Source organism: Martes martes (assembly GCF_963455335.1).
Source record: "Martes martes genome assembly, chromosome: 11".
In the NCBI taxonomy this organism is placed as follows: Eukaryota; Metazoa; Chordata; class Mammalia; order Carnivora; family Mustelidae; genus Martes; species Martes martes.
Window position 1 is genome coordinate 66,945,515 of NC_137899.1, and position 23,644 is coordinate 66,969,158.

A 23,644-nucleotide genomic window follows, 5' to 3' on the forward strand; every position below is an offset into this window, starting at 1 on the left:
AGGAAGGAACCCTGGGTTTCAGCCTTGAGTAATTGGGTGGATTGTAGTACCATCCTCAAAAATAGCACAGAAGAGGAAGGAAAATTTGGGGTTCAGATGAGCTTTTGATTTTGAGGAGCTAAAATTGGATGTCCAAGTAATATTTGCACCGGGTAAACATGACTCTCCAACATAAGAATGAGATCTGGGCAGGGTGTGAAGATTTGAGACTCATAGAGGATGATAGAAGACATTGTGGTCAATGATAAGCATACAAAATTAGAGTAGAGAGAAAAGACGGCCTAGTCTAGAGCACTCTGACGAAGGTAGCTCTTAAGGGACTAACTTACAGAGAAGATCCTTAGACATACTCTAATGGAAGAGCAGCTTATGAGAGAGTAATGTCAAATGCTGCATAATGAGTAAATATAAGAAGTAATGGTAAACACCACAATATCTATGAGTTATTGATGTTAATTATATTAGCAGCATGACATTATTTGGTGACCTTCTTGAAAGTGTAACAGTAAAGCGAAGGCAGCGGCCAGATTGTAATGGGTGAAATTGATGGTGAAGAAGATTCCCTTTTGAGCCTTTTATCTGAGACATAAAGTTGGCAGCAAGAACAGAATGTGGGGTTCAAAGAGGACTATTATTTTTTATTTAAAGACAAAACAGAGATTTCCCAAATTTTGAGTAGTAAGTATAGAGGCTATTCTAGGAAAGCCTGTTAGGAGATTTTCTGGTTTTTCTAATTCCTCTTTAGGGCCCAAACCCTATGATCAGGGTGTTCAGGGGCTGGAGTCAAAGCCTTCTTAGACATTCCAATGTTTGTTGAGGTCCTGTTCTACCTAACTGTTGCTGACCCAGTACATCTTCAGAGAGTGGTTCTGATAAGTAAGTAAAGTAGTTCCAGTGTATTTAATTTAGCACTGGGGTTGTGAATCATCTATTCCCCCAAATTAATCAATTGTATTAAATATTGTGTATTTCAGACTTAAACCATTGGATATTGAGTTTATGAAGCGTTTGCATGAAAAAGTGAATATCATTCCACTTATTGCCAAAGCAGACACACTTACTCCAGAGGAGTGCCAACAGTTTAAAAAACAGGTGAGAAAAGGAACTTGAATTCTTGGGTTTCTTATACCACTCATGTAATTTGCAGTTTTTGTATTTTCAGTTTAATGTGTTACAATGTATTTCCCTTGCTACTTTACTGTATGGTCATTTGTACTGTATTAAAAATAACTCTTGAAAATAATCTGCCTTAGTTTTCTCCTCAGAGCTCTTATCTGTTACCAATAGTGCCATTATCCTTTGTCAATTTAAATAAGACTCTTTTTTAGATGTTACTGTTACAACCTCTTCCACCAACCCTCCCCACACCCTTTAGAATTATATTTTTTAAAATATTTTATTTGAGGGGCGCCTGGGTGGCTCAGTGGGTTAAAGCCTCTGCCTTCGGCTCCAGTCATGATCTCAGGGTCCTGGGATCGAGCCCCATAATGGACTCTCTGCTCAGCAGGGAGTCTGCTTCCTCCTCTCTCTTTGCCTGCCTCTCTGCCTCGTTGTGATCTCTGTCAAATAAATAAATAAATTCCTTAAAAAAAAATACATCACTGAAGATTGTTTAAAAAAAATATACTTGAAAGAGAGAGAGAGAGATGTGTGGGGGTGGGGGAAGGGGCAGAGGGAGGAGGAGAGGGTCAAGCAGACTCCACGTTGAGCGGGGAGCACAAGGGTCTTGATCCCAGGGTGCGTATCAAAATTATCTGGAGAGGTTTTTTAGAATGAGTTATTGGGGGCGCCTGGGTATCAGTTGGTTGAGTGCCCAACTCTTGATTGTAACCCAGGCCATGATCTCAGGGTCATAAGATGGTGTTCTGGGTCAGGCTCTGCATTGGGTGTGGAACCTACTTAGGATTTCCAACACCACCGCCCCGCCCCCAGCTCACTTCCTCACTCTCTCTCTCTCTAGGAAAAAAAAAATATAAAGAGAGAGAAAATCAGTTTTGGACTGTATCCTTACCAATAAGTTTTGTAGATTAGGTGGGGATTTGGCATTTTTAATATACAGCCTCTGACTAAGAACCACTGCTCTTAGATCAAGCCGCTAGTGTTTCTTTTTTTTCTCCTAGTCATATATTTGATGCTTCATCATTTATTCTCATGTTTTTCTCTATATAGATACATATCCCAATTGTAAAAGATGTGTGGTCCTGTTTTTCTCTGTGGCAGTTTCACCTTTACCTACTTTGTTTAAGGCCCCTTAATGCTACAGGGGCCCCCTACAGTGATGGTTGTGCTGAAATACCCATATAGGCAAGGACCTGGTTCTGGGTATATTGGCCATTGGTTTATTGTGAGTTTGAATAGGGTAGGTAGTTGAACATTATTTGGGTGTCTATGTTCTCTTTAGAATTTGGAGTGATTTGGAATTAGCCCGAAGTAGTTCATTTCTGATGTTATTAATTAGTAGCCTTTTTCCCCCCCTGCATTTTCCTTATTAGGTCTGGAGCTTCTTAATTTCCAGGACGTGTTTTTTCTCTTTGTGTTCTTGCCTGATCTTATATCTGTTACTTCTTGATTTGTGTGGGTGTGTGTGTGTGTGTGTGTGTGTGTACACAAATGGACATGCAAGGATATTTTCTGATCAGCATGCCAATTTTTCTTCTGGAGCTGGTGCTGTACTTAGTTTCACTTACCTTTGCCAAATTTTACTAAAAATTTAGGTGAGTTGAAGCTATGTTGATTCATAGTTGAAGCTATGTTGAATAAAACAGTTGGTGAGAGTTCTATTTAGAGAAAGAAGGTCAGTCATTGTAAATAAATAATGTAAAACCATTATAGTAGAAATCAACTGGAGAAAGCTGTTTCTGGAATCTTACATCATTTTTAGAACTCTTTTGGTATTATAACCATGTAACTTCAATACTTCTGAAATAATCAGATTTTGGAAATAGTATTTATATATCAACTTCATAGCTAAAAAAAAAGATCAGCATAGTTCTTTGTTTTTAGATTACAGTTTTGCATCACTGAAAAATAGTAAAGGAATTGGAGCTGAGGAATCAGGAATTTAAGAAGAATATAATATAAATAAAGCTAATCTACTAAGTATGTGTGGTGTTCTTTTGCTTATAACTTCCTCTTTCATTTTAGATAATGAAAGAAATCCAAGAACATAAAATTAAAATATATGAATTTCCAGAGACAGATGATGAAGAAGAAAATAAGCTTGTTAAAAAGATAAAGGTAGGTTTATTCCCATATATACACTAAAATGTTTTAGGGCCTTAAAACCACTGAAATATCCACAGAAAAGATAAAAAATATCAGTTGTTTTAAGTAGTTGGCTTACAAAATGAATTAGGGAGATTATTCACTATTGAATTCAACTTTGCAATTAACTTTGTTGATTGGCTCTTATATGTAATAAGAGGTGTAGATAGAGAGATGAATAGCATAATCTCTGTTTTATAATCTCTGTCTTTGATTTTCAGTTAACTGGTTTTATATTATGTAATTTTCCTCTTTAAAAAAATGGGTAATGAGAAGGGAGAGGATTTGTTCCTAAGTACTGCTATGCACAATCTTTAAGAGCCAGACAAAAATATGTTTTCTTTTTTCTGTGTATCAAAAAAAGCCAAAACCGGTACCAACATAATTTTCCGTTTTTTAAGTTATAGTCATTTCTAAGTACCCTGAACCTAAAAATGATGTGTTAATTAATGGCATTATCTAAGCAAATAATTATCTTGGAATAATGAAATACATATATCTGACCAATGAAGAATTTCTATGGTTTTATAAAATAGTTACATATTTTATATATTCTTAAATATTTCTGGAAGCTACAAAAATTTTGAAAGATTGTACTCTGAGTTAGTCTGGATGTATACAAATCCAGTCCGCCAGAGCTAGAGTTCCATAGATAAAGTTGTAGCACATATAATCTCTGCTTCCAGGACTGTTAGGGTTGGTTTGTGATCAGATAGGCAGGCTAGTCACAAGCCTCATGTTTTCCCTCTAACTGCCAGTGTGTTTTTTACCCTTTCTAACTTTTCAATATGGGACAGTTTCTTTTGGAGATGATTTTTTAAACAGCTACTTTGATAAGTGGAGTATATATGCCTTAGTATTCTTAAAATTTCAAAGAAAATACAATTTTATTCATTGCTTACATTAATGAGAATACCATGTGATAACAATTTTAATAATAAATAGTAATTGTGAATGGCCTATAAAAGTAAATACAGAAACTGTCAGGGTAATTTTTTTTTTGGTAATGTGTTGAGTCATGTTAACTTCTTTATTCTTGAATTTGTGAGGACTACAGAGATATATTTGAACTTTGTTTTATAGGACCGTTTACCTCTCGCTGTGGTAGGTAGTAATACTATCATTGAAGTTAATGGCAAAAGGGTCAGAGGAAGGCAGTATCCTTGGGGTGTTGCTGAAGGTAAGGTTTTCTTCAGTGAATGGCTTTCTATAAGATCTCACAAAAGTGATCAAAAGTTTGTATTTCACATTGATATATTCTGGATTTCCAGATAGTTCTGAATTCCTTTTCATTTAGCCTCATATGCTTATAAGTACATTCCAGTTTCTCACAGCTTGTGTTCTACTAAGTCAGGCAAGTAAGTATGTGTTAAATCCCAGTTGTAATACTTTCCAAGTCACTTGTCAGTACGCTCTGCCCCATCATTAAATATACTCATGTTTTCTTGTTTGGAAACATACTTTCAGTGCAGAAACTCTTTACCTGGGGCCCAAAGGTTGCTGCCAAGGGATCTAATAAATCTTCTGAAATTGAAAATAATTTTTGGAGAAAAGGACTGTCATTTTAATCTGAGTCTCAGATGGGTCTGGGACCCTGAAGAATGACTGAGAACAACTTTCATTTTAAACCAAATCAAAACATTCATGATATCCTTTTTTTGGGATAAAAGTCATCTTTTCTTGGCGTCACATCTTTATAGTAAAAAAAAATTCAGTGTTAAGAGATACTCTACTAATTTTTAAGGCGTTTTAAATAACAGTAAAATCTTAGTTCATAGCACCAAACCTCAGAAGTCTTCTTGGCAATAGACACTTTTCCCCAAATTTGTGTTTATTATATTGGTGTGACCTAATATTTAATCTTCTGTGTTACAGTAACTTGGAACCAAGATTGAGTCATGATTGTTTTATCTACTTGTTGTTATTAGTTTGAAAAATTCTGTAATTTTTAGCAGATTTTTCCAAGTTACATTCCTTATCAGCAGTTTTCCCTATCAGTGAGTGACTGTACTCATTCCCAGCTCTCTGTCATCCTCTGGTAACCTTCAGTTTGCTGAGCTGAGCCTTTAGAACTTTTATATTCCTTGAAAATAGGTGCCGATGGAATTGCTTTGTTTCTTTAGTTTTAGTAGCCCCACCCCACCCCCAGAATGTTCTTATCAGTGATTCATTTTTAAAAATAAAGAACCTTAAAGTTCTTGACTCATGGCTTTATTTTGGCCACCTTAAGGAGGCTTTTCTAAAGTGATTCTCCCTCACCATAACACTAAGCTTTAATTAATTAATTAATTAATTAATTTAAGATTTTATTTGTTTATTTGACAGACAGAGATCACAAGTAGGCAGAGAGGCAGGGTGAAGCAGGCTCCCCACTGAGCAGAGAGCCCGATGCGGGGCTGGATCCCAAGACCCTGAGATCATGACCTGAGCTGAAGGCAGAGGCTTTAACCCACTGAGCCACCCAGGCGCCCACTAAGCTTTTAAAATACATTTTATGGAGCACCTGGGTGGCTCAGTGGTTAAACGTCTGCCTTTGGCACAGGTCATGATCCCAGGTCCTGGGAACAAGCCCCACATTGAGCTCCCTACTCAGTGGAGAGCCTTCTTCTCCCTCTCCCTCTGCTGCTCCCCCTGCTTGTGCTCCCTCCCTCTCTTGCTGTCTCTGTCAAATAAATAAAAAAATCTTTAAAAAGATACATTTTATGGAATAAATACAGTCTCTTACAAGTGAATATACAGTCTCCCCTTTCAAAATTTCAAGATTGTTTCTAATGAGCTCATTTATTAGGTTTGTATATTTTATCACTGAGGATTACACTATAATAAATAATATTATAGTATCCTTGTTTGGCATGCCCTTCAGTTAAGTACTATGTTACAGTGTTTAAACTATAATGAAAAGTTTTGATCTAATGAAAAGTTAATGAAATTTTGCATATTCTCTCATTGTTACTCCTCCAATATTCTGAGAAATTTCCTTTGAAAAAACTTGGCTTAGTAGAACTAATGTATGTGTTTTGTTTTTTTATATAGTTGAAAATGGTGAACATTGTGATTTTACAATTCTAAGAAATATGTTGATAAGGTAAGTTTGAGCAATGATGAAAACAAGGGTTTTTCTTTCTGAAAATAAAGTTAGAATTAGATTTACTTTTTGACTTCTATAAATATAGCTACTTGAAATTGATACCTTTATTCTAGCACTAAGTAAATATTGCTTGGAGATAACTTGAATTATTTTGCAAAGGTTTTAAAGTTTTCAGCAAAAATACAAAATAAGGTGTGTTATTGCTAGAGATGTATGGGGAAATGGGTCTGTTTATCGTTAATAGTAAAAGAGATAAGGAAGGGAAGAGGCTTTTGCTCTTTCATGTGAAAAATTTAGGAAAACTGTGGAAGGGAAGGCTAGGTTTTGAGTCAAAAGCTAGACTTTGAATGTTAAAAGGTGCACAGCCTGGGAGCTGGCAAGAGGGGCATTTTTGGTACTGGAACACAGTGACCAAAACTGATCTTCTTCCTAGGCGAGAAAACATTACTCCTAAATTGTACCTTGTGCAGCTGATGAAAGAGAAGGAAAGCTTGTGAGGTGTGAGACTAGGATATTAAGCTAATCCTGATTAGAGGACTGGGACTTGAATTAAAAAAGAAACAGCAAAGAGGAAACCAGAGACATTAGTGGGCAAGAAACAGAAAGGGCATCAAAATGAACTTTAATGTTTTCATGTTGAGATAAATTCCTTCCTCTTGCCCCACCTCATAGCCCTTTCCCCATCTCCCTCCACCCCCATCTTGCTTGCTTCAGGCCCCCACCACATATTCCCTTCAACCTCTAGTTTCCCAATACACAGGAGTATCTTTATCTGTGTGGAAGTATTAACATGCCTATTGATGATACTTGGAAGTTATGGAACAGTAAGGTTATTCTTACAAGTGAAGGGGTGAATTTAAGTGAGTCAAACTGCTACCTCAAGAAGTACACTAAATATCAGAGTAAATGTTGAAATCAAAGAGATTGCTGTGTTATTAGTCTTTCTTAAAGAATCTTATAACCAGGTATTTTTGGTAGGAAGTAGATGATAGGCTTCATTCAGCAATTGGGGTTGCCAGGCCTCACACAGTGAGAGAACAGATGCAGAAGAAAGGGAGGTCGTCTGTCTCAGCTTTGAGAATATAGCATTTCATTTTCTGTTATGAACTGTTCCCTTTCTCTTCCATTCTTTTTTTTTTCTCTTCCATTCTTAAGATGTGACTTCAAAAGAACTCGTAATTGCTTACAACAATATATATGTAGGGGATGTTTTATAAATATTACTTGTCAGTGCATTCTCTCTCATACTGTTCTTTTCCTCAATTTTAAATCCCCCGTGCAGCTTGCCCAGTGCTTGACACAGTGGTATTCTATAACTTTGTCTTGTGTATTTTTAAAGTATGCTGCAACCAATAATTGCCTGCATAGCTAAAATACTGTAGAAGGGAAGGCTAGTTACTGAGCCAGAAGCAAGACTTTGAACATTTGAAGGTGCATAGCCTGGCAGCTTGTGAGTAGGACTCACTAGTATAAAAGGATTACAGGGCAAATGGACCATTCCTGCAGGAAGATTAAGCATAGGAAAGCTGCAAGACAGTTGTACATGTATGAAAATACAAAAAATTCTGAAGTTACATAATAGAAAACAGGTATGTGCTATGAAATGAATACTTAGATGTATTAAAAGAATTCAGAGTAAGTAGTATATTTCATGGAGTGAGTCAGATAAAGGATTCATAGAAAAGATGTCAACATAGATTAGGATAAATACAGTCATTCAGTGATGACTGTGAGATTGGGAGTGGTCCTGTTTAATATTTTTATTAATGAGTAGGATGAAGACTTTGCTTTCAGCTCCTTAAGGTAGATGTTTAGATGATTTTACTTAATGAGAAATTTATTTGTTCAATTTGCTGCAGCACATTTGTTTTTCTTTCCTAAAGCATAAATGTTCACTTACGGTAGGTGGTTTTACTTTGCTTCTTCTCACAAGTTTTCATTTATAGTTCTTACATTTAAGTGTGTAAAACATCCTTGAAGAGTATTTTAGTCTGAAACGGAAAAGCTTGGGGCACCTAGGTGTCTCAGTTGGACATCTGCCTTTGGCTCAGGTCATGATCCCAGGATCTTGGGAGTTAGCCCCACATTGGGTTCCCTGCTCAGGGGAGGGCTCCCTCTCCCTTTCCCCTGTATCCCACTTTCTATCTCTCACTCTCTCACAGATAAATAAATAAAGCCTTAAAAGAAAATGAAAAGCTTAAGAACATTTTATCACTTTTTCTTGTAAGTTTGGAGTCGAGGTACTAAAGATATATATTTAATGTAGCTCGTGTCTTTAAAGGCACCTAGTACATATTTAATAAATCCTGAAAGGAAGGAAATAGCAACCCCAGTATTCCAGATGTCTATAAATTCCAAGTAATTGAAATCTTGCAGATTACAGTTAGGAATAGTGGTTGCTTCTGTGAAAGACCCAAGTTCGAAGAAGTGTCATTTTGCTCATTAAGAGAACCGACTGTTGTAGACAAACCGAAGAAGACAATGGAAAGGAAGAAAACTTGATACAGATATTTTCAAGGTGTGGTGATGGACAGTGTAGAAATCAAATAGAGAAAGAAAACAAAAGGAGAGAAGAGAGAGCTATGATATCAGCAGGGGGACGTGGAAGAGACAAATAAGTTCCTGAAACTGGAGAAAACTATTGGTAACTACTGATTTTAAGAATGGAGGACTGAGGGGTGCCTGGATGGGTCAGTGGGTTACGCCTCTTCCTTCGGCTCAGGTTATGATCTCAAGGTCCTGGGATTGAGCCCTGCATTGGGCTCTCTGCTCAGCAGGGAGCCTGCTTCCCCCTCTCTCTGCCTACTTGTGATCTCTGTCAAATAAATAAATAAAATCTTAAAAAAAAAAAAGAGTGGACGACTTAGTCAAATCTTAAAAAAATAAAGTGAAGCATGTTAAATAAGTGGAAATAAAGCAAAAAAAATCAGAAGTAGGTAATTATAAAGGGTATTTTAGTGAAAGGAAAAAAATCTTTCATTGTCTGAAATGTTAGATGGCATTAACAAAAGTTGCTTAAACAATGAGTAAGCCCACCTTATTTTTATTTCATGCATCTTGTATTTCAGCTATTAAGTGCTCCACCTCAGGTCCTTTAGTGATTTTTCAGTGATTCATTGTTGAGGTAATCTATATGTAAAATTACAAAATACTTAATTTATATTTACACAGTTATTTGTTTTTATTCTCTACTTAGAGAAGGTGGTAACAGTAGTTTATTTCAGAAAAATCAAATATTTATCTTACCTCAGCTTTAATACTTCATTACTGGTTAAGGACCCATTTTTTTTTTTAAGATTTTTTCTTTTTTAAATTTATTTATTTGACAGGGCATAAGTAGGCAGAGCAGCAGGCAAAGGGAGAGGGAGAAGCACACTGAGCAGAGAGCCCGATGAGGGGCTCAATCCCAGGATCCCGGGATCATGACTTGAGCTGATAATGGCAGATGCTTAACCAACTGAACCACCCCGGTGCCCCTTAAGGGCCTATTATGTGCTATCTATATCAAGAGTACAAGAAGTGATGGCAAATATGCTTCTTATAAAAGGGAGCTTACACTAAAACTCAAGAGGTTCTATGACCCTAACCCAAAAAATGGCTGACAACCAAGGAGAAAATTGTCACGGATTAGAGTGACTTGATTTCAAGGCCGGAAAGAGAGCTTTCAAAGTAGTGGCACTCTTAAGTTTGAAGAGTCAGTGACAAATTAGCATGAGCTATTCAGTCTCAGCCAGTTGGATATGCTAGGAATAAGGAGCTGCCTGACTTGACTGAAGTGGAAAGGGATAGTGGCCATGGAGAAGATAAATTCATCAAGGAACAGAGCATAAATGAGCATGAGACTTGTTGGAAAACCCAGACTTAAAGTACTCCATAGGATGAGTCAACTATCAGACAACTGCTTGAAAATGTTAATAGGAGATAAATTAGAGTAATTGAAAATCGTATTCTGTTCACAAAGGGAAAGTAATAGTAAATGATTTCTGGATATCAGAGAGAGTAAAAACACAGTACACCTCAGGGCGCCTGGGTGGCTCAGTCAGGTAAGTGTCCGTCTGACTCCATCTCAGCTCAGGTCTTAATCTCAGGGTCATGAGTTCAAGCCCTGTGCTGGGCTCCACATTGAGCGTGAAGCCTACTTTAAAACAAACAAACAAACAAACAAACAAAAAGAAACAGTACACCTTTTTGTTTGTTTCCTGTAAGGGAGGTGGAGGATGGTGGAGGCAGGCATGGATGATACGGGAAAAGGGAGAATCAGACAATACAGAGTACTGCTCCTCCAGGTGTGTCCTTTCCCTGATTTGGTAAAGGATATCATAGAGCAGCTCAGAGTGTCTTTAGCTTCTAGAATCTTCAGGGAATGAGGAAATTGTCTCATGTTTCATGTAGTTTATTTCATGTATGTGTTGATTTTATATATGATAGAAATACATGAGTAAAATTCATTTCACTGAGCAGTTTAAAGAAACAGATTAACTCTAAATTATTTTTCTCAGTTTGAATTCAACTTGTTATGTGATCTAAAGTGTTCCTATGTGTTACCTTAGTTAAAAACTCAAATAATAATAAAGACAACCAGTTTCTTATAGGTTTTAAGAGTTTCGGCAAGAGCTAATCTCCTTTCTCTAGCAAAATAAAATATATACTGTATACTATAAATACTCTTCTGAGGAAGTGCCATCCTTTAGTAACTGCTTTGAGAAGATTTAGAACTCTTAAACTCTCATTTGGAACCTAACTGTCCATTGGTTTCAAGTTTAGCATGTTGTATCTTGCTCCGACTCGAGCGTAAATGAAGACAGGAATTCTCTTCCTTAAGAATAGTCTTTTGCTTGTTTCAAGTCTAGAATTTTTGTTTTGATAAATTTTTGAATTAAATCAAAGCTTTTTTCATAGAAGCAAACTGTTCATATGTTATTTATTTATGACAGAACACACATGCAGGACTTGAAAGATGTCACTAATAATGTCCACTATGAGAACTACCGGAGCAGAAAACTGGCAGCTGTGACTTATAATGGAGTTGATAATAACAAGAATAAAGGGCAGCTTACCAAGTAAGTATATATTATGTCCTCCAGAAAAGGTACCATTTATGTAGTAATCATATTGTTTCATCTTCATCAAATTCTTCTTGGCTACTCAATAGAAAATTGGTATAATATTCTTTATGCACAATAGCTGAAATTTATTATTGTTAAGCTTTGTTTTGGCAGTTTTATGTTTTACTGTTTGTCACAGGAAGTGTTTTATTACCTTGTTCCTTAGGTGGAAGAGCCATGAATTCTCTTCTGGTCATTTGCCATCATGTTTGTATACCACACATTTAATAGATCCCCAATTAGAAATCAAATGGCTCCTTTTGCAAATACATTTTTAAAGTTTTTATTTTATTTCCAATTAGTTAACATACAGTGTTATATTCATGTCAGATGTACAATACAGTGATTCAACAATTGCATGCATCACCTGATGTTATGACAAGTGCACTCCTTAATCCCCATCACCTATTTCACCCAGCCCCCCACTCACCTCCCCTCTGGTAACCATCAGTTTGTTCTCTGTAGTTTAGAGTTTGTTGCTTGGTTTGTCTCTCTCAATCTCTCTTTTATTGTCTTTTTCCCTTTGCTCATTTGTTTTGTTTCTTAAATTCTGCATATGAGTGACATGATGAGGTATTTGTCTTTCTCTGACTGACTGACTTTGCTTAGCATTATACCCTCTAGCTCCATCTCTACTGTTGCAAATGGCAAAATTCCATTCTTTTTTATGGCTGAATAATATACCCCTATATATTTTTTATCCATTCATTTGTATGTATTACAATGGACATGGATGTCCATCTATGGATGGACACTTGGGCTGCTTCGATATCTTGGCTGTTGTAAATAATGCTGGTATAAATGTAGGGGTGCAAGTACACTTTTTTTTTTTAAAGGAAGAGAACGGTTACTACCTAGATCTCTTAACTCATTTTACTTTTAAGATGAACATTCTATACTCTCTTTAAGGAGACTAAATACAGAGCTTTTACCTTTTATTATGTCTGTTTTCAATAAACCATTTTAGTAGCAGAGTTTTCAGTAACATTGTATAGAAACAAGGGACAGGACCAAACAAAAGCAGTATTTAGGTGACTGTAGTCTTGGTTACCTTTTCCATTCCTATTCTGTATTTCTAGGGAGTAAATTAGCTTGAGTTTAGATTTCTTCTCTTGATTGTTAAGGTAGGGTGAGTGACTGACAAGTGTGTAGCTTTACCCTCCTAAGCTAGTATATATCTCAAGCTATGGTGGTTTATGGTGGGGTAGGAAAATGAGATGTGTGAGGAGGGCTGTGAGTAGGCCTGTATATATAATTCTTTGTAACAGTACCTGTGCTCCATTTTTCCTTTATTGGGACTGTTAAAGATCATAAGTATTATGCAGACCGTTTTAACAATGTGTGTACATTTGTAGCCAGATGTTATCTATTATTAGAGGATAATCCTGAAGGATCATCTGTACAAATAATGAAGAGGGCAAGTTTTGTAAAGTAGCAGTATAGTACTGTGTTTTATAGTGGTCAGCATTCCTTATAATGGAAAAGAAGAGTGTTCCTTTTTTCTTTTTCAGTTATGTCTCCATAATGGCTCAATTCCAGAAGAAAGCAAACAAAGCATTAACAGTGACTGGCAGTCACAGGCAGTTCTCTTTTAAAACTGATCTTAGATCTAATTCTATGTTTATTTCCTTCTATATTTTTCTAATGATATTGGAGTCATAGACTCTTTGAATTAGATTTTTTCTCATACTGTTACTTAACTTTGAATTTCTCCATATGTTATTAACATGCTTATATTTGAGGAACTTTACTTATCAGTTCCTAAGTTTTCTGGTTTCAGTGATCTGCAAGAGATTCTGATTTAGTAGATGTGGGATGGACCTGAGAACTTGCATTTTTAATAAGCACCCTGTATGGTTTTGATACAGGTGATTCGTCAATGTATGCTTTGCAAAATGCTTACTTTTACGAATTTATTACTGCTGTTTTAAAAACTTATTTGGTTACTATTTCAACAATGCGTTTATATTTAAAATACAAGATTCTATTTGAAGTAAGGTCAGTGCATGAGTAAAGGACTTTTATCTATTTCTTTTTAGCAAAATTTGTATCAGGCAACTTTATTTAGCACAAAAACATAAGGATCCATCATAGTAAATATTGTTCATAATTTCCTAATCCATTTTAAATGCATTTCACTAGCTTATAGACTTTTTAACTGTTTAAAAGAAAAACATGAGTGGTTAAAGCCACCAGTAATTTTATATGTGAAAAGGAAATGTGTACTGTCAGTTCCTATTATTCATTAAATGTGTGCAGTTAATGTTTGATTTTTTCCTTCTACACATTTTTTCATGTCCTACAAATAATTATTTGTTAACATATTTCAAATATAAGGCTTTTTAAATAGTGCTATTGCGGTATTTCTGCTATTGGATTCAGAGAAAAATAGTAAACCATACAGTGTTGTTAAAAATTCTTTTGAATAAATAGAATTCCAATGTGGTTTACTTGAGTTAAACTATATAACCCAGGTAGAAATGTAAAAAATAGAATACTATTGGAAATGTGTTTCTTAATGAGATGAATCATGTTCAGACTTTGTCTGTGAAAATGATGAAAATGTTTATACTGCTAAAAAGCAAATTGCTCTAGGAGTTAGTATATTATTTTGTGTTAATAGTAAGTAGAAAAGTATCTTTAAAGATTGAATCAAACGGAGAATGGCATGATTAGAATAGATATTGATATGATTTATTACATTAGCTTTTTACTACTTTATTGAATAATTCGCTGAATCTGAAAGAAGTCACTTGGAAGTTTTATCTGTTGGTTGTATCTTATATTATCTTGAAAATGTTAGCAATTTCAGAAAGCATTTCAGCTGAATTTTTTGTTGTTTAAATCAGTATCAACAACTTAAGGTGCTTTAGTTGATGTTAAAGTGCTGTAAGCTAAGGATTCATCCCTGAGTAACTGAAAAGAATGGCGATTATTTAAATATGTGATAAAAGTAAATGTGAGTTTAGGCTTCTTAGTGATATTCTAGTTGTATTGCTCTCAAGGGACTCTTCCCTCCATAGCAATGTGTCCTCTGATAATATTGACAGGGAGAGGTTGAGGTTGTTGGGGGGTTTGGAATGGAAGAGGCAGGGTCATTAAACAAAAATTGCCACTTGTCCAGCCACCTCCCTCTACTATGAATCTGAGCTCAGAACATCCCTGCATGGACCCAAGTACTGCATTTCTAACATCACAGGTAGCCCTTAATAGAAGCATGTTTAATATTGGGAGATATAGCCACACCGTGGGATTATATTATAGTACTTTGATTAATCACTGAAGGAGATTGCTCTCCTGTCACCTGGAGGTTTTCACACCTCCAGATACACCTGGCACAGTGCATCTCAGATGAGGGCTGGTTAGGAGGGAGTGGGTCTTCCTTCTGTAAAGTGAGAAATGGGCTATCTGTAACTTGGAAATTTTCAGGCAGATAACTTTAGGCAAGACTTTGTATGGAAGTTGAGGATCTGGAAATTGAGTCTCTTAAAATTGCACGGGCTTAAGTAACTCTTGGAATACTTGATATAAATAGAGATCTCAGTTTGAAGACCACTGACCTAGACAATCTCTGGTCCTTAAAGAAAGAAAGGTGGTCATTTTATCACTTTGTGTGGTCTCTAAATAGCATCTGCAGGCAATTTGAGGAAGAAATAAAATTGATCATAAGGTCATTTATCTACTGATTGCTAGTGGACCTATGTTTTTTAAATTGCCCTCATCTAATATTTATACATATACAAATCCATTAAAAATTCAGTTATATTAATCTTTGTATGGCAGTGTATACTCTACAAAATGTTAATCACAATTAAGCACTAGGTAGTAAACTAGGTCAATGAATCTTTTAATTTTTTTTAAAGATTTTATTTATTTATTAGAGAGTTTGAGAGAACGAATGGCAGGGGAAAAGGGAGAAGCAGACTCCCCGCAGAGCAGGGAGCCTGATGCAGGAGTTGATCCCAGCACTCTGAGATCATGGCCTGAGCTGAAGGCAGACACTTAACCAGCTGAGCCACCCAGTCACTCCATTAATGAATCTTACATTTAATTTTTTGAGGCAGTTTTGGATGGACTGCAGAAAAAACTGAATAGTGGGTAAAGATATTTGGTTTGTATATCTGAAAATGTGCCTTTCTGTTAGGTTAGTGGTCCTAGAATGATTTTATTGTGGAAGGACGCTAAAACAAGATTTAGACATCACATTGTACATCTTAAATTTATACAATATTATATGTCAGTTATATCTCAGTAAAGCTGGAAAGAAACCAAGGTGCAGATTTGGTAAAAATCTGGAAAGTAGCTGAGCTGATCTCATCAAATACTAATTTGCCTCAAGGCCAAATCTGGAAGATGGCATTTTTCTAGCAGCTATTCAGGTATTGTCTGTATCTGGCAAAGAAAATATCAAGTCACCAATTTAAATACTTGTTAAATCTTCAGGGAGTGTGTATCTTGTTCATCCCTGACTAGAGAGTATGGAGGGTGGTAGGCAATTGGAAGTAAAGAAAGGGAGGTGAAATTCCAGATCAAATAAGATTCAACAAGGGGTTGTAAAGGAAAAGGAAGAAGAATTAGCAATATCCAGATGGTAGATCTCTTAAAGGAAGATGACCCTCCAATAATGGGAAGGTTAACTTACTATTTATTTACTTATTTATTTAGTATTGGTTTTGATAAACCTGCTTCTTCAAGTTCTTCCTTCCTTCCTTGGTCTTCTTTTGTATGTTTTACTTAAAATCACATTTGATTGGCGACTCTTTTATGAACTGTTGTCTATCATTGGCACCAGTTATGACAGTTGGTATCTTGTTCCAAGTTGGGCATACCCTGTTACCTCTTTCCCATATGTTATTTTTCTGTTTTGTATAGTTTTCTCCATCTGTAAGCTTGGGGAAACTTTTGTGGATAACAGATTCCTAGAAATGACTGAAAGTACAGGTTTCCAAAAGCTGATTCTCTGCACTCTTTTGGTACAATACAGTTTTCATTGAAAGAGAAAAAAAGACAATTTTCTGAAATTTTCTGAAGTTTTTTCAAAAAATTATATTTATTCAGTTGTATCTTTTACTGTTTGTTAAAATGTCCTTTCATGAAAATATAATGAATATTGTTTTATGTTTGGCTCTAATGCTCTCACTTGGCAAAATGAAGTGTGGTATTTTTTCCCAAAATTTCAGAAATTTTTATTGCTCTTTGAAATCTAAGTGAAATTCCTTTGAAAATTTTTGTATGAAAGTTGCTACATGTCTGTGTACATAGTGGCCTTACTAACCATTGGAGAAAATGTATGTGAATGTGTTTGTTTAATGTGTTCTTCAGGAAAGACCACACAAAATCTAAGTGAAATGTGGTTGTCTTCTGTTATACGCAAAATATGGGTTATATAACACAACCGCTGTTAGAACCTTACTAGGTCAGCCTTGTGTGGTCCTTGCTGTGATTTTGCTGTTTGTCACACGAAAGGGTGAGTCATCTGGTGGCTTTCAGGAACTATAACCCTTTAAAGTGATCCCTAGAAGGAGTTACGTTAAATCTTTGTGGATTTAGTGAGATATGCAGTTATGTTATACCTCTTTGTTTCTTTTTATTCTTTTACCAGGCCTTTTCATTTCTTTGGCAGAGTTGCTTTAAATTTCTCAGAGAAGTTTAAGTGTATAAGCTTTAGCCTATCTATGTGTGTAAAGAAGTTTCCATTAAAAAGCAGTTAGGCTATAATATAATTAAATGCTTTTTGCAGCCATCTAGTAAAAAGTTTTATTTGGAAAAAAATGTTTAATATGATGAAAAAATGACCCTTCTTTGTGTTTTCTACATTGTAAGCATAAATTTGCATTACAGTTTTTTAAATAACAGTTTAATAAAGATGACTAGAAATGAGGGGCTAATTTAAAAATTAAAGGGATTTGAAAGAGGTTTACTGGTGAGAGGCTTCAAAAAATCCATTTTAGACATATATATATGACTGTCTTTTTTAAACACTGGAATATCATTTCATTTGGTCAGGAGTCAAATATTTTGACAAGGCTGAACAACTTTAAGTATCTCAATAAGAAATTCTGCAAAAATTTTTTTGAAAGTACACATATTTAAATAGGTCTAGAAATCTGAGCAGGCTGTCAGAAGATAATTGCACAGCATTTTATTTTCATAATGATTTGGTATAGTAATTACTAATAGGATTTTGGGAAAGAAATTAATTAGCTTTAATAAATTTTGCCATAAACTTAATATTTTAGGGCACAGATCTTAATTACTCAATTGTGAAATCTCTGAATTGGCCTTTAATTGTTGCTTTTAGTGTGGTTTACTGTAAGTGTTCTAAGTCTCTCTTTTTTGTTCTCTTAGATATGACACAGTTGAAGGCATGTAAGTCTTTGTTTCCCAAAGACTTACACAGGTTTATGATGTAGAGATTTTTAATATTTAAATTTTGAATTTAAAAGCAAATTTCAAAACATAGCCTGTTGTCTGGAGCCTTCTATTTTCTTGGAGTTCTTTAAATAAAAATCAAGATGACAGTGTTTACTTTTGGTTAGTTGGTGCCCTTTTCATGTTCAAATTATATGATAAATTCTTTATATTTAAATGATTGCCTTCTTCCTTCCAAGGATAAAATTAAATGAACATTTTATAGAGTATTAGAAGTAAGAATATATATTAAATTTTAAGATCACTGTGAAATTCTCTTTTATTTAATATATTTACAGTTTGGAGCTGTGTTTTCAAATTGCAACAATATTATTGGGTAATCTCTCTTGCTTAAACATACATACTCAATTAACACTGTCAACTGAAAAAATAGTTATTAGATTATTTCTTTTCTAGAGTTTAAAATGTTTTGAGGGGTGGCAGAAGTAAGGTTTATAAAAGACTCTTTCAAAGTCTAACAAAAGGTTTGGACCTTCTCACCAGAAAAATGCTTGCATGGACACACAGATTTGGTATGTCATTTCAAGGGATTCATTCAGAGTTCTGCCAAAGAGATCGGAAGCCCCTATATTAAAAACATCTGCCATAAAGATGAGAACTATGTTATCAGGAAGGCCCCTAACTTTTAATGAAATAATGATATTTATATTTAAAAGTTTATTTTAGTTGACCTCACTTTTTGAATGCAGGTTTTTGTTTTAAGTTAATATTTGGTTTAGTTTCATTTTCAGAACCTCTGATTAATTGTTTAATTGTTAAAATATACTGCAGGTTTGTAAGTTTACTTTTGGTGAAGAAATATCCTTTAGTTAACATTTTGTTCAAATTTACACTAATTGCAAAAACAGATCTTGATCACAGCAGTACTTCATATCTTTGTCCTCCCTTTTTGCTAAGAAAAATCAGTAGCCAATGTTCTGTCCTGTTGCTCTTATTTAATATATCCCATCTGGATCTCTAGTCCTCCTCCTTGATACAGAAGAAGAGTGCTATAAAAATACTTAGCTACAATAAAGAAAAAAAAGTACTCAGCCTCATTAGGAGAAAAGTCTACCATAATCAAAGTGTGTCACCTCAGGATTAAAGTGACTAACCTTAGAAGTTATAGGTGATATCCAAGGCCTGATTTTGTTTTTGTTTGTAAGCCATGATTTAATTTCTTAAAGTGCTTTACTGAGATAAAATTCACCAATTTGAAATGTGCAATTCAGTGGTCCCATCAGTGGTCAAAGCCTGTTGATGTGAAGACATAAACATGTCTATCAACAAAGTCAGAAGAGGGCATGTCTCTTTTAAGTTGTCTTACGTGTTGAATAGTTTTCAAAGATCCTCAGGGAGCACAGGTTTCTTTCCTCCCTGGGACTGTAGTGAGTTACTGATACTTTGGCATTCACTTATGTCTCTTTAAGTATACTAGCCTTAAGATAAAACTCGTTTGCAATATTTTTCAACATGAAAGTTTTGATCAAAATTGTGCAGAGATTTCAGGGCACCTGGGTGGCTCTGTTGTTAAGTGTCTACCTGTAGCTGAGGTCATGATCCCGGGGTCCTGAGGTCATGATCCCGGGGTCCTGGGATGGAGCCCCACATTGGGCTCCCTACTAAGTGGGAAGCCTGCTTCTCCCTCTCCCACTCCCCCTGCTTTTGTTCCCTCTCCTGCTGTGTCTCTCTCTGTCAAATAAATAAAATTTTTAAAAAAACAAACAAAATTGTGCAGAGATTTGAACCTGTGGACTTTAATGACAGTAGAGTGAAATACTTCATTTAACTATGTTTATGTCTGTTTTTCGGCATTTCAGAAATAATTATCAGCATATTTATTTGCTTCTGATTCTCTCTCTTATATATCATCTGTGTATGTGTTTTATCACCAAATATCTTTTTAAAATAAAACAAGAAATGAAGACAATGAAATATTTGAGTTAGGTGGAATGAATTTCATGAGCAGTGAAATTACCGTAAGTGTCCTGGAAATTCTGCATACCTAAATGAAAAACTTTCTAGGGATTGATTGGTAGGTAGTATTTCCAACATGGTAATTCAGTTACTAAAATAAGTTTGATAATGAATCTTGGAACACTGAAAAAATAAAATAAAAAATAAAAATAAGTTTGAATTAGTGTTAACTTACAATTGTGATGTCAGTAGTTGTTACAAAAGAGATTATTAACACTTAGAAATTTATAGAGCTAAAAATAGTCTACATGTATTCATTAGCTTGGTTCCTTTTTTCATATTAAAATTTTGTTTAAAGTGCAAAATTAATTTTCTTCTCATTTTCCATTCTGTGAGTATAATTTGGGAATGGTTCCTTTCCATTTTCCTTCTAAAGTTTATTTTATGTCATCTCTAGATTTGATACGCAGTAGGTTAAGAGAAACATTCTGCTAACAGTTTGGTTTTTTTGGTTTTTTTTTAAAGATTTTATTTATTTATTTGACAGACAGAGATCACAGGTAGGCAGAGAGGCAGGCAGAGAGAGAGGAAGTGAAGCAGGCTCCCTGCTGAGCAGAGAGCCCGATGCGGGGCTTGATCCCAGGACCCTGGGATCACGACCTGTGCCGAAAGCAGAGGCTTTAACCCACTGAGCCACCCAGGCACCCCAACAGTTTGTTTTTTATATCTATTTTCATAGTAATTATTTGTTAGAGATCCAGGTTTAAATATAAAACTTTATGGAAGGAAATTCTAGATTATAAGTATTTGTAAATTGTAAAGCTTCTAAAGAATTTTTAATGCATTTATATATAAAACTTCAAATCTGTGTTCTATGTCATTTAAGATAGTGTTAGAATAATTGAAAAATTATTTTCAAACTTACTTTCAAAAATCAGAATTTAGTAGTAGAATTCAGCATATTATTTGTTTTCATCACTGTTTCAGAGTTTTGTATTGAAGTAGTATTTTGACTTCTGATGTTTATCCTTAATGTTCACAACAGGAGCCCTCTTGCACAAATGGAAGAAGAAAGAAGGGAGCATGTAGCTAAGATGAAGAAGATGGAGATGGAGATGGAGCAGGTGTTTGAGATGAAGGTCAAAGAAAAAGTTCAAAAACTGAAGGATTCAGAAGCTGAGGTAATCAGCCTAACATTTTCATCTCATAGATATATTATTTCTTTTTAAAATAATAATATCTTTATTAGTATAGATAATAAAACCTTTCTACACATATTTTCCCGAATTTAATATAATGCCCTAATGTAATAAGATGGAGAAATAAAGGGAAGCGCTTTGTTTATAATAATATATACTTCAATATGTAAGTGTTTGGCCATAAATATTGTTAGGAAGATACAATAGGATACTTACAATGAATTATCAGTTTTAATGAGCAAATTATAAGAAATGAAATTATAAACTATTTCCTGTATTCAAGGTAAAAAGAGTAAAGATCAAGGGTTTTGGGTGGTTGTAAGAATAAAAAGTTGTATGAGAATGATAATAAATCAGTTATTTGCATATGAATGAGAAAATGAAAGAAAGAACTTTAACTGAACTGAGGGCTTGCCAGGATAAATTACAGACCGCCAAAGGGGAGAAAATAGAAGGAAGGTGATATTGTTGTAAATGAGTTGGGCATATTTGTAATATAGTGTCAGAGTAATTGCCATTGTTAGCACATTGGTAAAGTAGTGACAAAGCATCCCAGCAAGCTTATCTACTACCTTGGATGTTGAGTCATACATTTAGTTTCTATAAATCAAAAAGACCTGGAAGACATTTCCTCACACTTCCTTCAAGAAGTGAAAGATGGAGGAAAAAACAATAACATGAGAATTGAGTAATAGTTGGTTTGATAGATATTAATATGAAATATTTTAAAAATGACTTTTAATGTTAAAATTCAGTGAGATCCTTGTGTTCATATGTGGCTCCATTAATAATATTTGTATCTAGGTATATTAAAAGGGGATTTAGATCTATTTTGTTTATGTTCTTATGGTTGATCTCATTGCTTTTGTAATTATTGCATAAAATACTGAAACCCTCTTTGACTAAGTAACCAGAAGTATTTTAATCCACTAAATAGAATGCATGGAGTAAAATATTGAGTAATTTGGAGGAAATGTTTATATTCCACATTAGATTACTCTCAAATTACTAGGCTTTACATGTGATCTCTTACTTTGAAAAAAAAAATAGACAGCCACTTTGACTGTTGTTAAATTTGTCATAAACTTAATGCAGCAAAGATATGGAATACTTCCTTCTGGTTTGAGACTACAAAGCATTGCAGGAATAGGATCCCTAGCATCTGTTATTAATAAGATGACATTTTGGAGATTAAGTTTCGTCTTTTTACTTATCAGCCTTTTATTGATTCTTCCATTTGAGTTTTTGCCCTTTCACTAACGAGTGAATAATCTGGAAAATCTATAACAGAGGGGAATAAAAACAGGAATAATCGAGAGTCTGTATTACCTCTACACTTAGATTTCGTTGAAAATCTAAAAGTAGTTGAATTTACATTTGCTATAGACATATTTTAGAAACTGCTCCTAAGAGTAAATGTTATAAACAAATAATTATGAAACTAGCTGAAAAACCCTTCAAGAGTTTTATGATTTTTGTGAGTGGTGATAATAGTTTTGAGAAACTTTACTCTTTGAAGGATGAAATCTTTCTTAGCATTCGAAGAACCTGTAAAGAGATCTGCCAAGTTTCCCCTAATACTGTAAGCCATATAAGTATATAAATATATAGGTGAAGAGACCTATTTAACCTTGTGTAATACAGTTTTTTCTCAAGTTCATTAGTGTTAGAAATGTTTCTTTAGGGCACAGCTGTTAATATCCAGCAGCACAGTGCATCAGGCACAGTAGTAAGCATTCTTAATGTATTGTGTCATTAAATCCACACCATAACCCTATGAGGTAGATACTATTGTCCATCTCCCTTTTTATACATAAGAGGAAGGATAAAATAACTACATCAGTGCTGCATATTGTTGTAAGGTGAACCCATTAATTCTTTAAGTTTGCTCTTAATCACTAGATAAGTCCACAATCATGTATCCACAGTTTCAAATCCTAAATCTTAATAAGCTCTGAAAACTGCAAAACCAGACATAGAACTAATTGTTTTATTCCACTTGATGTGAATATTATAAAATTTACTGCAAAAAATAGTAATGTGTTTGATGCTAAGATAAGTGCTATCCTAGATAGCCCAGGAGGTGTTTTATAAATTTAGTTTATATACTTTTCTAAGTAATAATGCCTTTCTAAAATCTGAAAAAGTCAGAATTTTGTTAAGACATCTAACCCCTGACAGTCCTTTGAGAGGGCTTGTAACCTGTACTTTTTACCTACATGCAGTTAACACAAAAGATACTTTTTTTTTTAAAGATACTTAATATGTAACAGAAATATATAGATAAGGAATGATGAATACCTGTGAACTTAACTACCCAGCTTAAAAAATAAGACCTCGTTAGTTCATTTTAAGCCCCTTTGTAACTCTCCCCTATAGTAGTTCTCTCCCTCCTTCTCTGAATCTGTTGTGAACCATGTGTTTATGATTCCCTTGTATTTTTTTTTGATAACTAGAGGCATATTCCTGTGTTCCTATTTTTGATATTTTCTTAGTAATGTTTGCTATAATCAGGAAGATGGTATCTCAAATTTGACTCCTGTTTGTTTGCATTTATCTTAGATGGTTTTGTAGGAATTGCATGAGCTTTTTGCAGTAAGAATAATTATTAAGTCACTCTTTGTGCTTTACAAAATAATTGAGAAAACAAATTATATATG

General features: G+C 34.6%; 1 protein-coding gene across 1 annotated transcript in view; it reads left to right on the forward strand.

Annotated features, from left to right (window-relative positions):
• The window catches only part of SEPTIN7 (septin 7), a gene marked incomplete at its 5' end in the record, with an annotated part of 112,623 nt that overhangs the window by 83,020 nt on the left and 5,959 nt on the right, over positions 1–23,644 (forward strand). The window contains 6 exon segments of the mRNA XM_080817990.1: positions 975–1,092; positions 3,145–3,237; positions 4,348–4,444; positions 6,298–6,349; positions 11,287–11,412; positions 20,831–20,966. Of these exon segments, the coding sequence (XP_080674116.1) occupies positions 975–1,092; positions 3,145–3,237; positions 4,348–4,444; positions 6,298–6,349; positions 11,287–11,412; positions 20,831–20,966 (622 nt within the window).